Consider the following 24,439-nt stretch of genomic DNA (forward strand, 5'->3'; position numbering starts at 1 on the left):
CATGTAACGAAGCATACCCATCCCATCTACCCCCCAAATTAGACCAATCTACTCAAACAACCCATACCAAGCCCTTGCAACCCCCCTCCTAACAGGAACCATCACCCCAGCCTCATACTCATCAATCTCCTTCTTCAACCCACTCAGTCTCAAATTCGCCGTTCCAGGCCAGACATACCTCGTCTTCTTCACCACCTTCCAAAACCCAAAAGCGACCACAACAAACCGAACCATGGTATAATCCAAAAAGAACGTTTGCACATCCCACTGTCCATCCAGAAATATCTCGAACCCAATAATCATCGTTATGACTATCGTACCCACTAACGCGAACCAACCGGCATACGGTTGCAGAACTCCCTTGTATGGGAGTGTATCCCGGGATATACCCTGTTGGCGCATCGCCGCGTAGAAGTGCAGGTATGTGATGCATGTGCCGACGTAGTTTAACAGGTACGAGGCGACGATTATTCCCACGAGCCAATTTAGTACGGTCGCGGAGCTGTTGCTTACTTGGAGGAAGCCCAGCAGGCAGAATGCTAGCGAGGCGCCGACGGCGTAGTAGGGGAGACCATTGCAGTTGCACCGTGCGAAGAGGGATGGGGCGCGGCCTTCGAGGGCCATGCCGTGGAGGGTCCGCGCGGCGGAGAAGACCAGGTTGTTGCCGGCGGAGAAGACGGAGGTCATGATTAGGGCGTTGACGATGTCTGGGAGGACCTGGATGTTGAAGTGGTTCATGGAGATTACGTAGGGAGAGCTGGAGAAGATATGGATGTTAGAGGGCAGAGGCTGGATGGATGTTTGGGTAGGGTCGGACTCACGCAGCTCCCGTGCCACTTTCGTGCCCCGATCCTTCCAAGGTGGCAGCCAGTGTAGGATCATTGTAAGGTATGAGTATGCCCATTGATAGAACACCCAGGATGAAAAATGTAACCAGTCGCCAGGGGTACGCCGCGTAGGCCTTGCGCATTACTCGCCGTGGTCGGGCGGCTTCTGCGGCGGCCATGGATATGTACTCAGGGCCGACCATTCTGTTGCAGTGGTAAGTTTCCGGAAGTAGATGGGGTAAGGTGGATGGGTTGGTCGTACGTGAATGAGGCCTGGATCATGCATGCTAAAACGCCGCAGAAGCGCCCGACACTGCCGGGTTCAATGTAGGACACAAAAGCCCCCTGCATGGCATGTCATCAGTCTGGAATATGTCTAACGGTAAGAGAATGTAGTCACCGGGTCACGCCAGTATCGGAAGCCGTACACATCGTGCCGGGGATTGCCTCCGACCATGGTAATAAAGGTGTACAGGAGAAGTCCAACCATGAGGAATATCTTGAAAAATGACAGATAGAACTCTGACACTCCGAAGAAGCGAACAGTGAATACGTTCAATAGCCTGAGATTGAATCAGTCATGTCGAAGATATAATAGCCCAGGGATCAGAGATGCCCACGTGTAAAGCACCAGCATAATCACCACGACAGCCGCTACAGGCACACGATCCGTCCAGTAGGTGAGGAGGATGTTGATAGCGACGATCTCGTACGGAATTCCCAGTGCTGTTGTTGGGGTTAACCTTCCAGAACCTGCTTAAAGGATTTACGACTAACCCATGGTGAAGAAGAAATTCCAGCCCATGGCAAAGCTAAGGGCATCATCTACCCAGTGACCGGCAAGGCGAATAAACGGAGAGGGTATGGGCAGGTAGCAGACCATCTCCGCTGCAAGGGTCAGCTCAGCTCTGCCGAACACAGGAACGAAGGTTCGGAGAAGACAGACTCACCAAAGCATTGATTGACAGCGAGTATGATAGGCGTGTACGCAAGAAACCCAATTAGAAGACCTGCAGGACCCGCCTTAGGCAACATAGCACCGGCCTGGACGAAAAGTGCTGCAGACAGTTAATCGGCGGTCTAGCAAATTGTGCCCTCGAATCTACCGGCATGCCGATACGTACATGTTCCTATGGCTCCCCCGACCGCGAAGAGCTGAACCTCTTTTCCGCCCAGCTTGCGATGCAGGTGCTGCGATCCGGCCGTGATATTCGGGATTTCCGAAGGCTCTGAAGCATAGTCGCTGGCCTCGGCCACGCCAGGGTCAGGTTGGCGGTACTTGGTATCCATGTTTGACAGCTGCACATGCTCCCATTCCTAATCACGAGCATTACCTTTTATTTAAGCGCCAGCACACGATCATATCGCTTTTCAAGTTTTGAGATTGCCCCCCACGTACTTGCATTAGGAGCACGGCGTTAGGGCGTTTCGGGCGGGGTTCGGCCTATGAGAGGAGGGCATCCACTTGAGATGCAGATAGCTCTGTGCAATCATCCTGGGTTATCATCGGATCGAGATGTTGGGCAGCTGGCGATCGTGTAGCCTGTTCTTGACCGAAAAATGCTTGAAGGAGAAACACATTGACGTTTCTTTTATCACGAGAACAATGTCTTGTAGGGTTCTAGGATAATACGAGGAAGGGGTTTATTTTAGCTGTTAATGACCCGATTAAGGCTGAAACAGCATATGTCGTGTGAACTACTGAGTCGGACACGGAGAATTGGCATAATTTATGAGGTCACGGAACACGTGGGTGTCTTAACTCTAACCAAACATAACTATCATCTCTTCTATCAATCATTTATATAACTTCATACCAGGACCAGCTGGTGATGCGTCGGCGCTGTACCTGCAATGAAAGAAACCGAGCCAAGAAAATCCCGAAAACACTAGCCACTATTCGCTATTCCAAGAAAGGCAGTCCAACCCAGTCGGACTCTTTTTCCGATGGCTCCTCAGCTGTACATCGGTCACATCCGCAGACGAATCTGAACAGACTCTGGAGGTGATCACGACGAGACTTAAGATCAACACGTTTGCTCAGGTCAAAATAGGATATGCAACACTCTTCGCCGGCGGCAATGTCCCTTGACGCAGTGAATACCATCCGTCCGTGGTGGTCTGGTTTATGCATGATCTTGGTCGGTCATGTTAGCTAACGGTCAAGGAGGTACTCAGAAGCGCTTACATTAGGACTGCATGAATGGTTGGCAATCGCTGCTCGGGGATACACGGCCGCAGCAAACTGCTCTCCCCGGTCCACAGGGGGTTCTGGGACAGGATATACACCCGTCTCGCGTGGATACAAGCCAAAGGAGTTGGCTTCCTCCCGGCAGATCAGAGCCACAATGTCGTCGGCACTCAAGTTGTGTGGCAGAACCGGACTACTGCGAAGGTACTTCTTGACCAACGCCGTCCATGACCGTACCTGGGAATGGGCCCAGCTGTCTATCGAGCCACAAAAGGACTGGATGGCATCCCAGCCACCCTTGAATCGCTGATTCGTTCCATTTTCTGTATCAGATGGCTGTTGTAGCTCCATATGTCGAGAAGCGAGGATGCGGACGATCAGCCACATCATCCCAAAGTCATATTCTCCCCATTTTGCGCGGATGGGAGCGGCGTATCTCTGCAGCCAGGTGCACTCGAATTCATGGCGCAATTGATCTAGTTCCTGGCAGGTCGGACCGCACCAGACTAGATCTGCGATACAGCGATTGGGACACGAAATTCGTCCCGAACTGCGTTGTGTCTGGCGACTACAGGTTGGGTTGCTGCACAGAAGACTATCGCTACTGGCCGGATCATCGACGACGGGAATGAGCGCATAGGGCACGTCAATCATCAGGACCTCACCCTGGCGGATGGGTTGCGAGGCACGCACCTGGCGGCCTTTAATCGGCACCACGCCCTGCTCTAAATGGGGATGTACCCACGGAACCGACGTTGGTTGGTATTTAGTAGGGGCATTGAGGTGCTCTGCGGTTGCGAGGAGCCGTTTTTCGACTGTTGTTGTTGATAAACTCATGATGGGGTGCTGCTTAGGGTCACTGGGACTCGGAGACTTGGGTTGGTTGTTATGCAGACGAGCTGGCTATTTCGGCACGCCATTTTCCCCAGTTTTTCTTCCTGTCCCTCTTCCCAAATTTTTTTTGCAGTTCGTCAGCGCGCTCTTATCTCCATTGCCCGATTCGGGTCCACTCGGATCACGTCTGAATGGTCAATCGGTTTGCCATCATCGTGAAGGAACCAATGACGACGGCAGTAGCATGGAACCGCAAACCTCAGTGGATACTGCGGATCTTCCATGCCAAAGCCTGGAACGCAAGCAGTGCGAAGCCATCAAATGCTGCAGACAACACAGACGAGTTACAGCCAGCCATGAACGCTGCAGTATGCGCAATATGCCCTATGCATGACACCATTAAATGACTGCGCTGGACAGATTTGAAAATGCAGACTGACAGTCAGACTTAGTAGTCTTTTGTAGCTGGAATGAAATCTAGGATAGGGCATTGTCTCGAGGTCGATGGTTTATCCGCACTAGAACCTTATCAATACTATGATTGTATTAATGCCCGACACTTAAGAATTTATGGTGATATTGACCTTAATAGCGTGGCTTGTTGACAAACAACCTTCAATTTTCCTTGCTTTTCCTTTTCTCAATTGTTGCGGGAGGCAAACCTGCCTCAGGCAGTACGCACACGGTTACTATACCTCCTCTGATTGGCTCATTGATCACTTCCCAGCTGGGGAATCTTCAGCTGACTCATAACTTCGACCACTCGTTCTAGACTGGGACTAGCGCGGCACATGATCAGCATTGCCTGCCTGAGGCAGCTAAATATAGGAAGGAGATAGTCAAGAAAACAAGCACAATAAAATCAGATGTCATTCCTAGATACAGTCTTCAACTAGTAGCTTTACTTCTTAATGCATCACCTGAGTCGAATGCACCCCCTCACTATCCCACTATCAAAGCATCACCGGCGTACAAAAGAAAAAGCTGTCAGGATTCGCATTCCGTCGTCAGTCCGTTTGAATAAAATCCTTCAGTTCCATTCCATCCTCATCAAGGGACCTTCCCAATCGAAGCTCCCAAAAGTGGGCATCATGGTATTCATGCTCGAGGTACTGCCAGCACAGGTACTTCGAACTTCTGGGATCGTACCATCGTGGCTGCCTGAACCGATCAATGATGTTCACAAGAGAAGTGTAGTTGTGATACAGGAAGGGTGCCTTGAAGTCCGACTTGGCCAGGTTGTGTGTGTTGAGGTTCTTCGTAAGGGCCCCATACAGCATGGAACTGCATTCGAATGAGCAGCCCCTCTTCCCGGTCAAGTATTCTTCCTGGACACTATAGACATGGCCCGTCAATCCTTCGATAGCCTTGATTCGGTGGGCGGTGATTTCTTCTGATGAGTTGTCAGCAGTGGACTTCGCATTATACTGAGTAAACATTCAACTTACCCACGATACGTGCCGGAATCGGGAGACCCAGAGGCGGCATGTGTGCTCTTCCTTCCTTGATCAAAGTCAAGCTCGCTGCCTTGAAGACACCCGGCATTCGGAAAAATATGCTGATCCAGAGCCAGATTACAGCGTCGCGATAGCCATCGTCGGGCCCATAAGGGTTGAGCTTCGCAATCCACGGCCGTGCGGCGAAGCGTACTGCATCACTGACATCGTAATAATCAGCGATGACGCAGACCTTGCCAAGCATATCTAGGTCGACTTTGTCAGGAAGTTCATGACTTTTGCAGTGGATGATTTTCAGTACATAAAGAAGCGCGCATTCGTCCCAACATTCTGCTGTCGTCAGCACTGTTCCATCCGCCTGGAATTCAACGCTCTCTTCCATGCCGGTGGAGAGAATGGCCTTAAAGTACGGCGACGCGGCCATAAGATGCTTCGCCGATGCTTGGAAGGTAACCACGGCCTCGGTTTCACTCTGACTTTCATCGTTTCTAGCTTGAAGCCTTCTCTCGAGGTCTTCCCTGATACGTCTGCGCGCTTGTCGTTCCTCTTCCGTAAGCAGTGAGCTCGGGAGAATGTCAACAGGTGGCCCGCCGATCCCCCAGATGCCAGTCTCCGGCTCACTCGCCTCGACTTGGTTATCAGATTGAACGATAAGTGGAAGTATCGAGAGCTTCTTATACTTCTCTTCCATGATTCCCGCATCTGTGGCCATTGCTATCCATCGTTGCAATAGCTCGGAATCCGCGACCTGGGAGCCGGCCTCACGCGCTACTCCCGGCTCAAAGCAAACGAAGGGCTGATTGGGATACATCAAACCGATGAGTATCTCGCCTTCTTCATCGAGTATATAGTCTGGTTGCTCCATCCCTGATGTTTCCTCCTCCATTCTTGGACTGCGCTGACGTCTTGGCCAGGCAGGAAAGCGAGATGAGCAGTCGAGTTGTATGGGAAAGGTAAATGAGAGAATGTGAGATACGAGAGTGTGAGATGAAAGCAACACTCCATCGTGGAGTTGAAAAGCAGCAGAATCCATGGCCATTTTGAGGATTCACTGCTTTGCTCGGCGCTGGTGATCTTCTGTGCCTGATTGGGCGATCACAGGTTGAAGTGAACGGCAGACCCGTGTCAAAATATCCAATTTGAGACTCCCTGCTCCCAGCCGCACTGGTTCGAACTCACCCATCTCAGGAGAATGTAGAGGTTAGAGGAGAAGACGGCGAGGCAAGCCTTGATATAGTAGATATGTCCGTCAGTCCTGTGATGGACAATCACTGCACAGTCCCATGAATGTATTGCGTGAATCTAGCTCTCTTATTATGAACGCACTATTCTAGTGACGTATAAGCTCAGCGAATGGCTGCCGCCGCCACTAATGCTTCACAGGCAGAACTCTGCGTAGATGCATCAGCCGCAGTGAAAGGCCCTGACCAGACGGGGCCGAGTTGATTCTCATTACCCTGATCATTCTGCCAGATGCTGTTGGCATTCTGCTGCAGGAATTGCTTCACCCCGTCATCAGGACTAGCCCGGTACAACATCTGAAGATTTCGCATCAAGATACCTTTGAACTGTGGCGCATCCCCGGTGCAGTTCGGATCACAGGATTCTTGGAGAACCCCATTGGCATCGCTCAATGTCTGTATAGCTACTTTTGCAATCCGCTGCGCTGTTGTTATATACGATGTATTCGAGACCAGCTGCGACAACTCCACCAGTCCCCCTAAAACCACGCCCTGATTGTAGCTCCAGACTATGCCGTTGTTATTTTGACAGCTTTGCACATCCAGCCCGTCATTAATGGTATTCTGACTATTGATCAACCCGCTATTCTCGAACCAATCCCATTCTTTCATTGCCCAGTCGAGATAGTAAGATGTGTTATCGGTATTCCGTCGCCCTAGATGAGCAGCGACGCTCAAGAACAGCTCGTTTTCGATCGCGTTGTTACCTGTATGACTCTTGTCCCACCAGATCCCCCCGCATGTAGTATCCCACCCGGCTGCCATGTCATCAAAGATGTTCACCGCAGTGTCGAGGTAACGCTGATCCTGAGTTGTATCGTAGGCCTGGATCCACGCCAGCGCCCACCATCCCTCGTCGTCGTAGTAATCATTAAGAAAATCGGTACTAGATTCAGTATCGCTCAGGGGTGATTGACGCTTGTATTGCGACGTTGGTTTGCGAACGCTATGGGAAAGAGTGGACTTTGGGGCTTTGATGAATGTATTGTTGAATATTGCTGAGCTCGAGTTGAGCATCGAGGGATCCAGCGCCGTGAGATCGCCCAGCACGGTCAGGCAAATGGCACTATTCCACCAGCCAGTCGTATCCCACAGTCCTGTCGTTTGATTGTACCATTTCTGTAGCGTGTTCACGGCAGACTTGGCGTTGTCAAGGTATGGTGTGGTGGAGGTGAGGGTTAGTTGACTGGGAGATGAGGTGACGAATGAGGCAAGCCCCAAAAGAGTATATACGGCTGATGCGACCATTGTCGGGATATGAAAGGTGTCAAGGGAGAATGTCTGACGCTGATGTTTATATCTTGTGGGCGCCCCTGGCGCCGATCCTGATGTCATGTGGAATGCTCACGAGGCCTCTGAAACATAGGAATCCACACTGAGGGCTGGAGAAGGTCAGATTGATCGATATTTATTCTTTGTATGAGGGCGATAGGTTTCTTCATATAAATATGGCCAGTTTTGGCACAAGATGATGGGTTACACGCGAGGCAGGTGATAAGGGGCAGTGCGCAACCTGGAACAGGAGAATCGAGTTTGCCATGCTTTCCAGTAGACATTGCCAGCTACGACCACAGAAGCCAGTAGGTCAAAAGTTACCGTCCTTTCGATTGTGAAACTCGGCTGCTTGGACAGACATTCGATCGCAGTAGTAGTGGGGTTCACCGCTCATGTGTCCAAAGTCCATTCTAAGCTTCTGTTTAGGTAGTAATTATTCTAGTATCGCTCACCACCAAGGTTGTATTGCGATCAAGTACAAACAAAAGACAACAGCGTCTAAGTCATTCAACTGGAAATGTTTCTTCAATGGGAAGAAAGATTTATTAGAGCAGTTTAGTATCCAACGAAGTTCTGTGCATCGATAGCCTATCCCGTACCTGTGCAACACCAACTCAATACCTCGGCGCCCAGGCTGAATGTTCATCGGATTCTTCCCAGTTCATACATTTACCAGCCTGGAGTCATCCTGCCTCTACTGCCAGTCAAGACTCTGAACTGTTGCCATGCGTTGTTTATTCAACGTGCCACGGCGTTCTTATGCAGGTTACCCTTGTTCAGACCTTGAAGCTCCAGGCTGCCGCTCCTGCTGCCTGGAGGTGATGCCTCCCTCGGCACCTGCCATGCCATCATTCTTGCCCTATCCTCACCTCATCCGGACTCTCATCCCTCCACCATAAATATCGCTGCTGTTTGATTCAATCCCCATCACGAAGCCTACTACAACAACTACCTTCGCCATCAACAAGACGGAAAATGTCTCGCTCGCCAGCCCATTTTAAGCGCACTCTTGTAGACCTGGAGGATTGGGTTAACAAGACTGCCATCGAGGTAAGTAATCTGTTGTGTGTTGACTGGTTGATGTGGAAATTCATCTTTGAGGCTTGCTTTTTCACATTCTGTTTCTTCTACCATATCTCTTGTACTTTACCATGGAGATATACAAATTATGATAGCGTCTGGACCATCCTGAAAACGTGCTGATATAATATGACAGGACTTCAAAATAGATGCCTGCGTTGATAGGTTCCTTGTCCGTGTTTACCGGCTCAACCGTTCCATCCTGGATCAGTTGGAATCTAGCTCATACTATGGCTTTGGAAGAAGAGCTCCCAAGAAGCACCCAAAGCCATTGGAATGGAGTGGGGAGGGTGCCGAGGAGCTGCGGGAAATTGCCTCTGAACTCAGAGACAATTTGAATCGCCTTCTTCCCGGCTATGTCGAGGAAAACACTGATGTCCTTGGAAATGAGAAAGTTCTTCGAAAAATCAATAGCCGATGGGAGGCTGTCGGCTCCAGGGTAGCCTGCGACCGGGAATACCTGCAGCAAACCTCCGACAAAGATAGACTTGTCGAAGTTGATGAGGACCCCGAGGATATGCACAGATAATCCAGAAACTGCCCTTACTATCTATACTACTCTATTGTTTCCAAACCCTAATACCAAGACACGCTAAGGCTTCTGTTTTTCCAGCTTCTGTTTATGGCAATGCGCTATATCATTTTCATGATACCGAGGCTTCCTAACGTCAACTAATCGGGAAAAGCGAATGCCCGGGCATTTAACATATTATCCTCTTTATGGCCACCTCTGTCATCGGCTTACAGACAGGTAATTCAAAAGATATGTTATATCATGCCCAGTAGTAACCTGCGTATGATTATAGACAATGTCCTATATATATATACAATATCTTTCTTGGGGTAATGGTGCCTACACCCAACACAGAAGAGCAGATATCCAGGAGCATATTTTCCTCATGCCTTTCGTACATAATACTTCTGTTTCAAAAATACTGCAGGGGTTTCGGGTAATGTTTGCCATAAGGGCTATCGGCTAAATGACTCTATACAAAGTCAGGCTACCTATAATTCTGACTCTATCTCAAATGCTGGTCCCTCATTTGGGTGAGGAGGCTACAGAGCTTCTGATAAAAAGAATAGCTTGGGGAAACGATGTAGTGCTACAGGAGCAAAACTTTTTCAAAGTCTTCCAAGTTATGTCACTATTTTATATCTGTTATATTGCATTTCGTACGAACAAAGTGTAATTGAACACTTGTTGGACGGGTGAAATGACGTCCACCCGCCAGGATTTGCATTAAGCTGCGTCTTCGCCAACCGTGATACGCCCTCACATAGCTTGGTACATATGACTATGTACTTCGGTGAAGACATGGTTGCAAGCTTTGCTTTGCAAGCTTCCCCATTCAGCGCAACGCTTGGTCACATTGAGCACACTTAATCAAAGATTCAAAGCAGCGAGGATCGCCTTTCCGACCCCAGTTCCACTGGCAGGATTCTGACCAGTAATAACAGGAGCTCCAGTTTCGGCAGCCTTGGAAACGACAACCTTTTCAGCCCAAGGGTTATCAGCCTTGACATAACCGCCATTAGAGACCTTGTTCAACTCTGTCTCTAGCATAAAAGGCATCAAGGAAGACAGTTGAGCTTGATCCTCCTCGGTGTTGGAGAATCCAGTGACTTGGGCACCGGCCAAGATTGACTGACCAGAGGGATTTGTTGCTTTGATGAGGGCTGCGGAACCATGGCAAACAGCAGCAATAGGCTTGCGAGCAACAGAGAAGTCCTGGATCAATTTCAAGGAGTCCTTGTTGGAAAAGAGATCGAACATGGCTAGGATTGCAAAAAGTAAATACACGCTATCGATTATTATTCGGGAGTAATTGAAAACTTACGACCATGACCACCAACATAGAATACAGCATCATAGTCAGCAGCATCCAAATCAGAGAGTTTCCGAGTGTGAGTCCAGAGTGATTTCTGTTCCTTCAAGAAACTAGCAGACTCAGCGTCACTTGCGAACGCCTCCACAGAGCTGGGATCAACAGGAGCTTCACCACCCTTAGGAGAAGCAATGGTAAGCTCAACTTTATCTTTGAGCACATTCCAGGGATGGGCGAATTCAGGCTAAACATTCTGTCAGTGATTACATATAACTTTGCCGGGTCTTGCTGGTAAGTGTTATATCCGTACCAAGTACCAGCCAGTGGGGTGTCCAGGCTTGGTGGTGAACTCGCCAGCAGAGGTAAGGACAATGAGAACCTTAGGAGACATGGTTGATAAGTAATGACTTGAACAAACACTGAAACAGATGTTAAGATAGTTTAAGATGATCTTTCACGAATATGGTTCTGTAGATGGTTATATTTATACCTTTAAGCTGGAAGCAAAGACAGATTCTCCAGTCTCCCGGTTACATCCAGCATTTTCCATGGCTGACAAACTACAATCTGATTTATAATCATACAGCGAAGTATTCGAAAGTCAGCTTCGTATCTGATAGGTTATTAACCTTTTAGCTTGGCATCTGGTGCAGTTCTCCTTTGAACAGTGATTTGTCTGTAAGACTATAAACGTAATTATTTTTCTAGGCTTAAACGTTATTTTTAGAATCAGTATTTTGCTCTTCACTTGTCAACTAACACAAACTCAGATGATGAAACTAATATGCGACAGAATACTTAATATATATTTATTCTGTATGACAAAGGTTATATGGTATTAAGGAAACCAAGTAGATCCTGTGTAACAGCAGCACGTTGGCTTATCAACTTCTCTGACATGGTTTCTATAAGTTATGACATTGTTTAACATTGCAATTCTTGACTCCTGACCCTCATTGTAGTCACGGTAAGGGGTCAACCATTTAGACAATCTAGCCTCGTACTTGTAAGGTATGGTGACGTTATCAAGAACCAGAAGCCCAGGTGGATATTGTCCATCATCTTCTCAATGGCGTCGCCCGAGATCGCGAACCCTGCAGGACATTTTACCGGAAAGGGGAAAGTCTCCGCTACGATAGCATATTGACTGCCTTACTGAAATCTCCCTGATTTATAATCACAAATTCATGGTAAAACTCTGAAATGATTCCGCACAGCTGGATCCAAGCGAAGACATGAGCTGATCATCTTTGCTAAAAGTTCGGCATTAACTTGTTGTAGAAGAATTGTCCCGACAAATCTTCACAAAATGTAAATCCTGATAGATGAGCTGTTAAGTGGGGCGGATTGGTCCTAACCTCACGCATCCAATGATATGTAACTCACGGTCCGCCCAACTTCTCTTCAAATCGCCACCACCACCACCACCAACCTCTACGAGGCTATTCAACTACCAAACACGCCATTTAGAATATGGTTATAGTATCATTGTGCAGATAATATTCGATTGATTTATAGTTATGCTATCTTAATCGCACGTCAATATACAAACAACTAACAACTAGCCAGTTTTTCATCGCGTATGCAGGAATCCTTCGCGGTTAGATGACTCACAACATGCTGTATCCAGCTAGCAATAACCGCTTCTCACCATTACGATTCCAAGACCCACACTTTAGAGCTCTTACCTTTAGCTCCACATCTCTACTAGCGGCAATACCCAGTGATCCAGAAATTCAATCTGAGGATGTCGTCAGTCAGATGGGTCGAGGTCCTGCGGACGTAGTCTTCGCGATATTCGCAGAAAAAGTGAGAGACTGTGCATCTTATGAATATCTATACAGGGCAAACCAGTTATTGACCGGGCTCACCTACTAAAATTGACAATTCTATTTAGTATTATGATCACTTTTCCTTCCAATGACTAAGTCTCCGACATGAACGATCTCGCCGTCTGTTCCCTGGAGTCTGAGATTGTAAACGTCGTATATATCGGGAGCATACTGGGCACTGCCAGAGGTGACGATCGATAAGATCGTAGAACAACCAATCACAAGTCACAATGACATTACAGGCAAGGACTAGTCGGCTGTAGCACTGTACACAGACGGGGGTGGGATCAACGGCATGGTTAAAAGCGACAGCAGTATGTCCGCAGTACCAAAAGACACGGACAGCCCACATGGGAGGTGTCCGGATAGAGATGTCGCCAGTTTTACTTTTCAATTATTTGAGTAATCCTGACATGAAATCGCACTGAACTATGTTTGGATGTCAGGCAGGAAGATTTTCAACCTGGAGCTGTCTGATAAAATCCTATACTGTGACCACTAGCTGAGGAACATTGTAAAGATACCTGTTATTACCGTAGAGTAGATGATACAGGAAGATACTTGTTCATTTCTGTTAAATATTAGGCTTAGCTTGGTTTTACCTCCGGTTTGTTGAAACAATCACAGTAGCGATTGAGAGAGAAACCTCGTCTGCCTTGTTTACATGTGGAGGCAGCATCCCGATTGCGAATCCCATCGGCTCTGAGCAAGTAAGAGCTGGACCTACTTCACCCCGTGTGCAGGTGCTTCACTGGGGTGCCGAGCACGACTCCACCGCACAAAAGCTCACACTTCCAGTGCTAAGTGAGAACAGTGATGGTTCAACTCACGGACTCCAAACACTTCTTGATGCTTGCCAACCTGCGAGTTTTGGTAGGGGTGGGCAGGACATCCTTGACCCTGAATACCGTCGGGCAGGGAAGCTTGACCCCGACCGATTTTTGACGAGCTTCCACCCAGCCGACTTTGGCATTATCGAGCTCATCGAGCAGATCCTTCTGCCTGGTATCAGCGGTGAGACCGAGAATCGATTGCAGTTCCGCAAGCTGAAGGCTGAGTTGTATAAATTAAATGTCCGTTTGCTCCCGTCCCTAACATTATCATGTGCTGACTGAAATCACTGCAGGTGTACTCGGGCCCTTCTGGGCATTTCCGAAAGCATGTCGACACGCCACGCTCGGAGCACCAGATTGGATCACTCGTGGTTTGTCTGCCATGCCAATTCGAGGGAGGCAACCTGACTGTGCAGCATCACGGGCAGATGGCCAAGTTTGAATGGAGCCGACAAAGTAGCTCTAGTATCCAATGGGCAGCCTTCTACTCGGATTGCGAGCATGAAATCGAGACGATCAGAGCGGGCCATCGGATCACGCTCACATACAACCTATATGTACGGGAAATGCCCGGTGCCATACTCGCTCCCATCCGTCCCGTGCTTGATCCACACACTCTCCCACTTTATGGGTTGATTGAAAGTCTACTCACCACCCCTGGATTCATGAAAGATGGTATGTTGCCGCCGATCAACATCTTCTTTGTACTCCGAATATACCATGTCTAATGGTCTGTGTTAGGCGGCGTCTTTGGAGTCCACTGCTCCCATGCCTATCCCCATTCTTCGGATATAGCCGGGCTCCAGCTCCCGCGTTCATCGAAGGGCGCCGACCTTGTCGTCTATGCGGTTTTTGAAGCACTTGGTATGGATGTCAGCATCCTCCCGGTTCTGGAATATGATGAAGACTATGAAGGTAATGGAGCACCTTACTTCGGCGACTCTGAACAGGACTCAGCCTCTGAGCAAGACTCAGATTCTGGGCGTGGGTGGTACTACAAGAGAAAATACTGGCGTTCTGTTCCGAAAGATTACCTGGCAAGGGGCAAAGAGTCTTCCCTCAGGTATAGCGAAGTGTACCCTTGGAAGTCTAGTAGTGCACTTCTTGATGAGGACCAGCACTGGAAGCGTTTGTTGTTGACACGCGAAGTGGTTGATGTGATAGAAGCCTTCTCGTTTGGAGAAAAGCACCACCTGCCAAAGAAGCCGAACAGCCTCTACGAGGAATGGGGTGTCCGTGTGCCTCCGCATCTCCGAAGGTACATTGGGTCTGAACGCGGACAGGAGGAGGACCTCAAAGAGGTAAGCTACATCTCGGAATTTCTTGTGGAATTGAAAACTAAACCTTTCCACTTGCCAGGTGACCAACGATGTCTGGCCGTCATACTACCCCCCCGGCATTACCTGGCTTGTCGAAGCCAAGCATAAGGAGATGGCATTCTCTCACATATCTTATGACAATCAGGCTAGTATCGGCGCTCGTTATTCCTGTGCAGTGATCTTGGCCGTCATTCCGCCCTTCAGTCAACGCGGCCAAAGCGGGAAGATGAAGTAGTCCAGGGAGAGTAGCAAAAACCTCCTCGTGAAATGAGACTGTGTGAGCATTTACTACTCGCTCTGCATGCTTTGTTAGTGAGTTGTTATGAAATTGAACCTTATCCCTATGTCTCTACTCTTATTAGTCTCTGTAGCTGTACTTTAATCAATTTTCGATCGGGCTTTATATTCCACAACATGATACTAGCTGGCACGATGTCCGTGCTATATAATGGTACTTTAACATGATGTATTCAAGATAGTCTAATTCCAATTTCAGTGGTACGCCGATTTGAAAGATGCATACGAATAAACGCTAGCAGTTAACGCAACTCTAAGTATACCACGATGGCTCCGGCACCTCATCCAACAGAGCATACCTCCCCAGCTCGCGATTCTTATACGCCACCGGATCATGCAGGGTATGCGTCCGGATATCCCGCCAGAAGCGATCCAACCCGACCTTCACAGCCGTCGCCCTCGCACCAGTAACCTCAAAGATCCCCGAAGTCACCCTCAACCCCACATCCGTAGTAACCACCTTAACACTGGCAACCCACTCGGCCAACTCACCCCGTTGTCTGGCCGTCAACCCAGGCCGATTCTCCGAGTGTTCGCGATACAAGGATGAGATCTCCTCGCCAGCCCGATCAGCCAGCGCCTCCGCCGCACGGAGATGCGCGAAGAAGTTCCCGTATCGCTCGAGAATGTAGAACTCGTCGGTCGCGGAGGCCTTGTTGTCCCCGCCGAAGGGCCACGGGCGGGTCGTGCTCACGGTGTATTGGGATGCGAAGGCCAGTGCGCCTTGAGCGATGCCGAGGTAGAAGTTGCTGAAGACGAGTTGAATCCTGTCCAGGTAATTGATTAGTACTGCAGGTGACGATTTCATGTTTGGAGAAGGAGAGGGAGAAACATACGTCGGAAGCAACAAACTCGCAAACGGCACGCCCAGAACCTCCTCGCGCGGCCTCTTCGACATATTATCCCATCCCAATGCGTCTGTCCACGGCGCGCGCACATTCTCTATCTTGACTCCTCCGGACTCGGTCAAGCGTAGTCCAATGTTGTTCCAGTTATGGGCGAATTTGATCCCCGCCTGTCGGGTCTCGACGAGCGCGAAAATGTGCTCGCCTGTGCCGTCGAGGACACCTTCTAGGACGGTCAGGTCGGAGACGACACCGCCTGTGTTGAAGAATTTGGCCCCGTTGAAGATGATGTCTTCTCCATCGGAGGTGATGGTTAGATCGCTATCGCGGGGATTGACGGCCCCGCCGACGAAGTAGTTGTTTGTGATGATCCATTGGTGGATGCGGTCGGCTTGAGAGGGGGTGCCGACTATGTTGGCGGTGGTGGACCAGAGGAGGTGGTAGCCTAGGAGCATACCGATTGATCTGGTGTATTTTGGTTAGTATTGCGGTCGTGTGATGTGGATGCTGGAATGGAATGGGTAGGAGAGTGTATACCCATCTCCTTTGGCCACCTCGCGAATGGCCTTGTATCCCACGCTCCAGGGCTGTTCGCCTCCGCCGTATTTCTTGGGACCCAGCAGCTTCAACAATCCGGAGTGTTTGAGTAGAGCTACTTCCGCCCGTGGGGACTTGTTATCTTGCTCGCGCTGCGCTACGTCTTTGCTTAGTACGGTGGCTACTTCACGCGCCCGAGCTAGCCAGGCTTCGGCAGTGTCGGGTAATGAGGCCCATTGGGATTTATAGGCCTCGTAGATGGCTGGGTCAGTGGCCGGGACGTCGGATTGGGTCATTGCGGTGGTGGTGGTGATGAAGATAGTGAGTTGGGAGAGTGAGGGGTTGTGAAAGGTTATGAGGAGTTGCTGCGAGCATAGTGGCACCGGGCAACTACTTGCATATAAGTAGTGTCTGCTGATAGACTCAAAAAGTAGTCCAGAGGTGGTGGTGATTGCGCTGGAATCTTGTAAATGACGCGCACGGATCACGCCATCTGCGGGCTTGAGCACATCGCAACGTGGATCGACAAGGTCAGGGTTGTTGGATAGTTCGAGTGGAAGAGAGATGTCGTTATCCCGCTGAGAATGGCATAAGCAGCGCAATTATGGGGGTTGGCTTGGAACATAAGCTTATCTGGATGCACAATAATTAAATCGGTACATTAGTATAACCATATATATTATTATACTACTACTAATTACTCCTCCTATTGTCGATCTCCATCTAACCCCACCACACTGCGTACCCCCTCTACTACTCTTCCCTCCCTTTCCTACTCTTCGCAAAATACCTCCCCGTATCCCCCAACGGCAACTCCAACAACCTATTATCCTTCAGGAACAAATGAAACACAATATACCACCCCACCATCCCCGCCACGAAACAACTTGCCCCTCCAGTCTTGCGCAATGCTCTCGCCGAGTCAGCGTGTCCATCCGCATCCGCAAAGTAACTCGCCGCCACAGTCAAGAACCCCAGATCCACAAAGAAAAACACTGCAATATTCGCCAGATTGATTGGCAATGATGCGATGAGAAATGTGAACACGAATACTGTCCATAGTATCATGAAGAACCCCAGCGCATTATTGTACTGCGTTGTGTCGGATCCGTAGGCTTGTGCGACCCCAAAGGCTGGGGTGAGGATCGCGCCGTAGCCAGCGTAGAAGAGACCTGTTCGGAATATCAGTCTGGTTGGCCTTTTCTACTTTTCATGCTGAGATGCAAGGAACGGGGTGCCTGAGGGATATATACCGAATGCACTAAATACCGTGTATGCAAAACCATTCCCCACCGAGAGCTCCCATTGTGCGGTGATGACCAGTCCAAATGCTGCGATGAAGAAGAAATTGCCCACGTAGACGTTGGTGATGGTCACGCCGCGCCATTCCATCAGACTGAGAGATAGGGTAGTCAAAGTTGTGCCGAATGCGCCCAGAGCTAGGGCTGACTGCGTATTCCATGGACATTAGTCAATGATTCGAGGTAAATGTAGAAGTCTGACTTACGCCTGCACCGAGGGATTTGGGTGCGACTGGCACTGCAGCTGCAGCTGCAGATGCAGATGCTTGTCGCTCAATGTCGAATGCATCGGTGGCATTCTTGATCTCTGTTGGCGAGCTGGTAGACATGGTGCTACACTGTGAAGATGGTGCAGGTAGGAATAGATAGTTGGGCTGATTCAGGATCTCCAGTTCTAGGGGCGGTCCCCAGATCCCGATATCTTATAAACGCCCAGGGCTCATTTTGGGGCCATTACGCCATTTGGATACCGAGTGGTGAGCAGAAATTGACTACAGAGTGGACGGGATCACTACGGGATATGCGCGGGATCTGCTGAAAATCGACCAGTTCGGAATGAGATCCAGACTGCCGGAACAAGGGGTAAAATCAAGTTCTTAACTGTATTAAAGTCATATTAAGGTATAGGGTATGGCTATACTGGTTGTGGGGGCCGATCATACGATGGCCTCATCGCGCCGCCGATGAGGTGCTTGTCTGATTTTTGGTCCAGCCCACAATACACTTAGTAACTGCGATCAATCCAGTCGCCCCATGATTCGCCCACCACCGTGGTCTTGTCAACTGCCGCGGAAATGGAGGATTCATACTCGCGGTCTGATGTGTCTGATCCCGCTCCAGAGTTGTTGTACTCATAATACAGCGGTGTCGCACCGTCTGCCATCGTCGTCCACCCCTTGGGGTTGATGATGTCCGACAACACCGAGTTCTGGTAGATGACCCGTGCAAGCACGCGCCATGGCCGGCCCAGGTAGACTTGCTCCGTCAGGGAGACACCTGATGCAGCCTTAATGTTGCAGTTGTCGATGGCGTACCAGCCTGAGTCGGATGAGGTTTCGCGCGATGAGGCCGTGATGGCTCCGGCGCCGTTGGACACAATGTCACACTCGCCAAACCACACCGATGCATCCCCGAAGATGTAGTCGACCGCGCCTAGAATGGTCAGTTAATCTTTACTCGTGCTGTTTGGACAGATACTGACCCTCGATCATGCAGTTGGAGTAGTACTGGGTTCCGGCCTTGACATAGAGGGTATCCTGGTACCCGCTGATTTGACACCCATAGAAGCCCAACTGATCTGCATTTCCAACAAGGCTACCAAGCTATTAAGCTACCACTCTTTTTTCTTTGGGGAAAAGTCAGAATACTTACGCTACCGCCTGTGATCCCTCTCCATATCCATTCTCCACGTTGATGTTGTACATGCTGAACCCGTCCGACACCACGTTGACGGTGGCGCTCTTGTCGAGAGATCCGGCATCCGACGACGAGATGGTGTGGGTAATGGTAACTACATTGTCCTTGTAGGTGCCAGTATCGGTGGTCTCACCGTACAGTGTGAGGTTGCCACCATAGTCGATGGTCAGCTGCTCCTCATACGTGCCGCTGGCAACGTAAATGCAAGCGGCCGAACTGGACGAGTCCAGAGCATCAAGCGCATCACCGATCTTGGAATATGTGCCGTCCGCTCCGACCGTCAGGCACCCCGAGGGAGCACTAGTCCGACTCTCTCGCTTCTTAATGTGCTCTGCCGGAGCTCCGACCGCGGCAGCAGTTAGGACGGCAAGAGTGGCCAGAAGGTATGAAGTATACATGATGGTTTGTTGCTGTGAGATCGCCTGGACTAGAAAAAGTGAGGATAATGTCCTGGCAAGGGGGTCAGAAAAGGAAGGAATCGACAGGCACGCCAAGCAGCTATATAGCCTGCTTCTGAGCACCGTCAACAAGTCTGTCAGCTCATGCCATGACATCTCCAGATGTCTCTCTTCGCCCTAGAAGGCTGCCAACACGACACTGGGACCGAACGGCGGCCAAGCGCCAAGAGACACCAGTGCCGGAGAATTTACTCCACACTTCCATGAATAACCATCTACCCTTCCCGGCATGGACGCCATGGCGTTTCAAATAAGCACCCTCCGCCTGCAGGAACGCGCCGTTGATACCGACGGTCTTCCGTGCAGAATGGAGCGATTGGCGGCGTGCCATCGGAAAGCTACTAGACGGGTTCAGCCGTCAGCAGGGGGCGGAGGAACAGCCCTTGCAATTTATCCGGATCGACATACCAGCACGTCAGCTGGCCGCTCTGCTTCCTGGAACGGTCGAGTGTTGCATGTTAGTGGGCGGGGTTTCATCGTGCCTCGCAGGGATCGGTCGGCAGTTTGGCATAAGAATAAATTGCAAAGTCGTGTTCACAGTTCATTGAGGACCCTGCCAGCTGTTGTAGGCCAACTAACCGATACTAAACAGGCCATGACATGGTCAGGGCACGGCGGTAGCTCCGTCACTAAATTAAGCATCCGGCTCGTTTCAAACTGGACCCCAGCCGAGATGACAGGGTCTGCCTCGGCATCCTACAATCCTCACTGATTCATTCCGCTGCAACTTAATGCTACTGCTGTATGAGGTGCACTACGGTATTCGTCGGGCAGATGCGATTCGTATATAGGGAGCTGGGCATCGCCAGATTCGTCACCTGTTCCGAAACTGCGAGTAATCCATATTCATTGTCACAACAGTGCCCACCATGGCGCTATATCGTAACCTCTTCCTACTGGCCAGCCTTGGGCTAAGCAATGCTGCTCCCTCTAAGGTCCAGCGAGCCCCAGATTCTTCCCTTCACGCTCGCGCTGTCTGTACCCCAACCGCAGGAGGCGATTCCTCCACCGACGATGTCCCCGCCATCACCGAGGCCCTCAGCTCGTGCGGAAATGGTGGCACCATCGTCTTCCCCGAGGGCAGCACCTACTACCTCAACAGTGTGCTGGACTTGAGCAGCTGCAGTGATTGCGACATCCAGGTGGAAGGTCTTTTAAAGTTTGCCAGCGATACCGATTACTGGAGCGGTCGCACTGCCATGATAAGTGTTTCCGATGTTGATGGCTTGAAACTGCGCTCATTGACTGGGTCTGGTGTCATTGATGGAAATGGCCAGGATGCGTATGTGGTCACCCTTCTCCAAAGCAAGACTTCACCTGACTGACCGATCCAATCCAGGTGGGACCTCTTTGCTTCGGACAGTAGTTATTCACGTCCAACGCTCTTGTACATCACTGGCGGCAGCAACCTGGAAATCTCCGGGCTGCGTCAGAAGAATCCACCTAATGTGTTCAACTCGGTCAAGGGTGGCGCCACCAACGTCGTCTTCTCCAACCTGAAGATGGATGCCAACTCCAAGTCGGACAATCCGCCCAAGAACACCGATGGGTTCGACATTGGCGAGAGTACCTACGTGACCATCACCGAGGTCACCGTAGTCAACGATGATGACTGTGTCGCCTTCAAGCCCAGTTCCAACTACGTGACAGTGGACACGATCAGCTGCACCGGCTCCCATGGCATTTCCGTGGGATCGCTGGGCAAGTCAAGCGACGACTCGGTCAAGAACATTTATGTCACGGGCGCAACTATGATCAACTCCACCAAAGCCGCCGGGATCAAGACTTATCCGAGTGGAGGCGACCACGGTACCTCCACGGTCAGCAATGTGACCTTCAACGATTTCACTGTGGACAACACCGACTACGCCTTCCAGATCCAGAGCTGCTATGGCGAGGACGATGACTATTGCGCGGAAAACCCGGGCAACGCCAAACTGACGGATATTGTCGTGTCAAGCTTCAGTGGGACAACCAGTGACAAGTACGACCCGGTTGTGGCCAACCTTGATTGCGGTGCGGATGGAACCTGTGGCATCTCCATCAGTGGGTTCGACGTCAAGGCGCCATCGGGCAAGTCTGAAGTGTTGTGCGCCAACACCCCGTCTGATTTGGGCGTCACTTGCACTTCGGGAGCTTCGGGCTAAACAGCTTTGGCCGGAAGACCTTTTGTATCCACCGGCTGAAATTTTTTTTTTTTTTTTTTTTTTTTTTTTTTTTTTTTTTTTCGTCAGGTTTGACATCTGGTATGGTCGTGTGTGTTACATAATGTGACAATATAATTAGTGGAATTGTCATCCTTTTCGAAAGACAATGCAGTCGAAATGTACGCAACACCTTTGTAGAGGTCGATAAATGTTCTGGCGAGAGAGCCGGTGCCGGTGTTAATGGGGATTCCTTCAGGCAATGGAATCAATCGGGCTTCACCCAGAATGGGCTCAAGCACTCCCACCGTCATTTTTAATATACGGCACTACCGCTGATTTGTCGGTCATCCCGTCCTTCTCTCCGAGTCCCCGCAATAAGCTGCATTCTGCATCATCGTTGGGACCAAATGGGACCCTTCGGCCAGTGCCGCTCGTCCATCCCCAGGAAGTGGACGCGGGGAGGCTGGCGTGGGGATGGAACCACCGCACCATCCGGCATAAGACATATCCGCTAGTCCTTCCTCCGCCAATCGGCCCTCTCTGGCGTCCATCGCATCTATACCGGCCCGGAAATCAGTCCTAGAAACAGCATCCGACTTCCCCACTGTTGAGCTTTCTTCCTGGATTACTCCGAACGCCCGGGATGGATGACGGAGCTCAAGCTTTGAGAAGGATTTTTTCCCACGGGATGTTTGGAGCTATATAAGGTGCCACAGAGCGCCCAAGGATCATCCGGGACATGTCAGAACCAGCCAGGAACGGCAGACAGTAATTATGAAGCTATCCTGGAATATTAGCGCCCTTCTTGGGAGCGCTGCTATTGCGTCCGCCGAGGTCTATCCGCCATATTATGCCAATCTTACCTGGCAGCCTCCGCGGACGCTCTCCAACTGGTCCAATCTGACCGTGGAGACGCAGACGGGCACCTTCATCGGCATGCTGAATGATACTTACCCCAATGTTCGCCAATTCCTGCGCATTCCATATGCCAAGGTCGGTGACGGTTGACTTCTTAGACATGACTATCTCTGCTAACCAGATCATATGCGATAGCCTCCTGTCGGTGACCTTCGCTGGATGCCCCCACAAAAACCTGAAAAGTCGCGCAGGAAGTATGACTCGACGCGATACGGCCCAGGTACTGCAAATCCCTAACATACTGTACGAAGTCCCGGTTGCGACATCGGCTAACCCACGGCCAGCTTGTCCGCAATATGTGACTGGTGAAAGCACCATGTGGAACGAATATTCACCCCCTAACCTCTTGGTCAACTTGGGAGAAAGCCTGAACCAAGGGGCAGTGGCTTGGTCGACGTCGGAAGACTGTCTGTCATTGGCAGTCTGGACCCCGTCCTATGCCAATCGCACCTCGAAGTTGCCTGTGGCACTGTTCGTGACTGGCGGAGGAGGTATCACTGGAGGAATTGAAATCCCCTCTCAGCTGCCCTCGCCGTGGGTGTCTCGCTCGCAGGAACACATTGTCGTGACTATCAATTACCGCGCGAACATCTTTGGAAGTATGTCTCCCGCCTGCTACGCTATTGCATCCACTAACATGTATGCCTTGTAGATCCCAAGTCCCGGGCCCTGAACGACACGTCGCTCACGCTGCTGGACGTGAGGGCAGCGGCGGAATGGGTGCATGAGAACATCGAGGCTTTTGGTGGAGATCGCGACAATATCATGGTCGGTCATCCTCCACCATGCTGAACTAGCTCTGTGCAATGCGACTAACTATTATCTGCAGCTCTGGGGTCAATCCCAAGGAGCAGCTTTGACACACCTCTACACCCTCGCCTTCCCCGATGACCCACTAGCAGTCAAATTCGGAATCATCTCACAGCCACCATCGGTCACCATTGACCTGAGCACCACCGACGACGTCTACCAGGACTTTGACATTGTCGCCAAGGCCCTAGGCTGTAACTACGGCGATGATGCGGAAGCCGAGCTGGAGTGCATGCGTCAGGTCTCCTGGGTGCAGATTGAGGAGTACATTAATCGGTACTCGGGATCACCCTCGATTGCATTCAGCAATTACATCCGTATGAAATGCCTTTCACCTCCATCTTTTCCGTACTAACGATACTTCCAGCCGACGAGAAGTACATCTTCTCCAACGAATCAAAGCGATACTTCGAAGGCAAGGTCGCCCGAGGCCCAGCCATCCGCTCCGACGCGGCCCGCGAGGACGCATCGGCGAATACCACGAGCGTGATGATTAGCGAAGGGGAATGGGATTGCAGAGCTGCCCAGGACTCGGCTTTGCGCAAATCGCTCGGGCTCGAGACGTACCGGTACTTCTGGGCCGGCAACTTCACCAATATCAGTCCTGTCGACTGGCTGGGAGCGTTCCACTGGTCGGACTTGTTGATGATCTTCGGAACTTATCGCGAAGACGTCGGAGAGGTCCCGGGGCTGGAGGTGAAGACTTCTGAGACGATGCAGGATCATATCCTGGCGTTCTTGAAAGATGCTTCCACGGTTAATGTCACGGTCGGATGGCCGGCTTTTGATGCGGATAGTCCGGGGGGTGGGCAGATTCTGGAGTTTGGCGAGGGTACCCCGGTGCGTAAGGTGACTGGGGACTGGTTGGATGGTGGATGCTACAATTCCTCGATTCCATTCCGTATTTGGACATGATATGTAGGGTTGTAAAAAATATTCATTTTGGTTGATAATATGTTGCGATGAATGATGATATGCTATCTGCAATGAATCGA

General features: G+C 50.5%; 8 protein-coding genes across 8 annotated transcripts; 3 read left to right on the plus strand and 5 right to left on the minus strand.

The window, feature by feature from the left end:
• Nucleotides 1-48: 48 nt before the first annotated feature.
• BO83DRAFT_409132 (general amino acid permease) lies at nucleotides 49-3,855 on the minus strand (the record flags this gene model as incomplete). Its single annotated transcript, XM_025534107.1, has 11 exons — nucleotides 49-757; nucleotides 822-1,031; nucleotides 1,090-1,172; nucleotides 1,228-1,390; nucleotides 1,448-1,553; nucleotides 1,605-1,715; nucleotides 1,778-1,885; nucleotides 1,952-2,144; nucleotides 2,227-2,271; nucleotides 2,812-2,964; nucleotides 3,016-3,855. The coding sequence occupies 11 exons, from the start codon at nucleotides 3,853-3,855 to the stop codon at nucleotides 49-51; spliced, it is 2,721 nt and encodes a 906-aa protein (XP_025387080.1).
• Nucleotides 3,856-4,859: 1,004 nt separating this feature from the next.
• Nucleotides 4,860-6,174, minus strand: BO83DRAFT_315697 (uncharacterized protein; the record flags this gene model as incomplete). The annotated part of the gene is made up of 2 exons (XM_025527636.1): nucleotides 4,860-5,245; nucleotides 5,301-6,174. 2 exons carry the CDS (start codon nucleotides 6,172-6,174, stop codon nucleotides 4,860-4,862), a joined length of 1,260 nt encoding a protein of 419 aa, XP_025387081.1.
• Nucleotides 6,175-6,655: 481 nt separating this feature from the next.
• BO83DRAFT_363349 (putative glycosyl hydrolase) lies at nucleotides 6,656-7,798 on the minus strand (the record flags this gene model as incomplete). The annotated part of the gene is made up of 1 exon (XM_025529567.1): nucleotides 6,656-7,798. One exon carries the CDS (start codon nucleotides 7,796-7,798, stop codon nucleotides 6,656-6,658), a length of 1,143 nt encoding a protein of 380 aa, XP_025387082.1.
• Nucleotides 7,799-8,705: 907 nt separating this feature from the next.
• Nucleotides 8,706-14,950, plus strand: BO83DRAFT_409134 (2OG-Fe(II) oxygenase; the record flags this gene model as incomplete). The annotated part of the gene is made up of 8 exons (XM_025534108.1): nucleotides 8,706-8,875; nucleotides 9,042-9,401; nucleotides 9,653-9,656; nucleotides 13,149-13,273; nucleotides 13,307-13,636; nucleotides 13,690-14,071; nucleotides 14,138-14,697; nucleotides 14,756-14,950. Exons 1-8 carry the CDS (start codon nucleotides 8,801-8,803, stop codon nucleotides 14,948-14,950), a joined length of 2,031 nt encoding a protein of 676 aa, XP_025387083.1. The 5' UTR covers nucleotides 8,706-8,800.
• Nucleotides 14,951-15,112: 162 nt separating this feature from the next.
• On the minus strand, nucleotides 15,113-18,241 carry BO83DRAFT_340413 (thermophilic desulfurizing enzyme family protein). Its single transcript, XM_025528580.1, has 6 exons — nucleotides 17,902-18,241; nucleotides 17,648-17,843; nucleotides 17,262-17,566; nucleotides 16,395-16,972; nucleotides 15,849-16,322; nucleotides 15,113-15,779 (listed from the first exon to the last, which is right to left on the minus strand). The coding sequence occupies exons 1-6, from the start codon at nucleotides 18,022-18,024 to the stop codon at nucleotides 15,266-15,268; spliced, it is 2,190 nt and encodes a 729-aa protein (XP_025387084.1). The 5' UTR covers nucleotides 18,025-18,241; the 3' UTR covers nucleotides 15,113-15,265.
• Nucleotides 18,242-18,419: 178 nt separating this feature from the next.
• pmeA (putative pectin methylesterase) lies at nucleotides 18,420-19,509 on the minus strand (the record flags this gene model as incomplete). The annotated part of the gene is made up of 3 exons (XM_025527629.1): nucleotides 18,420-18,847; nucleotides 18,897-19,009; nucleotides 19,067-19,509. 3 exons carry the CDS (start codon nucleotides 19,507-19,509, stop codon nucleotides 18,420-18,422), a joined length of 984 nt encoding a protein of 327 aa, XP_025387085.1.
• Nucleotides 19,510-20,438: 929 nt separating this feature from the next.
• Nucleotides 20,439-21,739, plus strand: BO83DRAFT_340416 (putative extracellular exo-polygalacturonase; the record flags this gene model as incomplete). Its single annotated transcript, XM_025528581.1, has 2 exons — nucleotides 20,439-20,851; nucleotides 20,909-21,739. 2 exons carry the CDS (start codon nucleotides 20,439-20,441, stop codon nucleotides 21,714-21,716), a joined length of 1,221 nt encoding a protein of 406 aa, XP_025387086.1. The 3' UTR covers nucleotides 21,717-21,739.
• A 730-nt stretch (nucleotides 21,740-22,469) lies between these two features.
• BO83DRAFT_363362 (carboxylesterase, type B) lies at nucleotides 22,470-24,359 on the plus strand (the record flags this gene model as incomplete). The annotated part of the gene is made up of 6 exons (XM_025529568.1): nucleotides 22,470-22,709; nucleotides 22,770-22,854; nucleotides 22,919-23,233; nucleotides 23,287-23,402; nucleotides 23,464-23,761; nucleotides 23,812-24,359. Exons 1-6 carry the CDS (start codon nucleotides 22,491-22,493, stop codon nucleotides 24,357-24,359), a joined length of 1,581 nt encoding a protein of 526 aa, XP_025387087.1. The 5' UTR covers nucleotides 22,470-22,490.
• Nucleotides 24,360-24,439: the final 80 nt, after the last annotated feature.

The sequence above is a fragment of the Aspergillus eucalypticola genome, assembly GCF_003184535.1.
Source record: "Aspergillus eucalypticola CBS 122712 chromosome Unknown BO83scaffold_16, whole genome shotgun sequence".
In the NCBI taxonomy this organism is placed as follows: Eukaryota; Fungi; Ascomycota; class Eurotiomycetes; order Eurotiales; family Aspergillaceae; genus Aspergillus; species Aspergillus eucalypticola.

Coding starts and splice junctions, on each gene's coding strand:
- BO83DRAFT_340413 (XM_025528580.1), bottom strand. CDS start 18,024: ATGTCTACCAGCTCGCCAACAGAGATCAAGAATGCCACCGATGCATTC. Junction 17,567..17,647: donor CACGGTATTTAGTGCATTCG/GTATATATCCCT, acceptor TATTCCGAACAG/GTCTCTTCTACGCTGGCTAC. Junction 15,780..15,848: donor GCGAGTTTGTTGCTTCCGAC/GTATGTTTCTCC, acceptor TTACCTGGACAG/GATTCAACTCGTCTTCAGCA.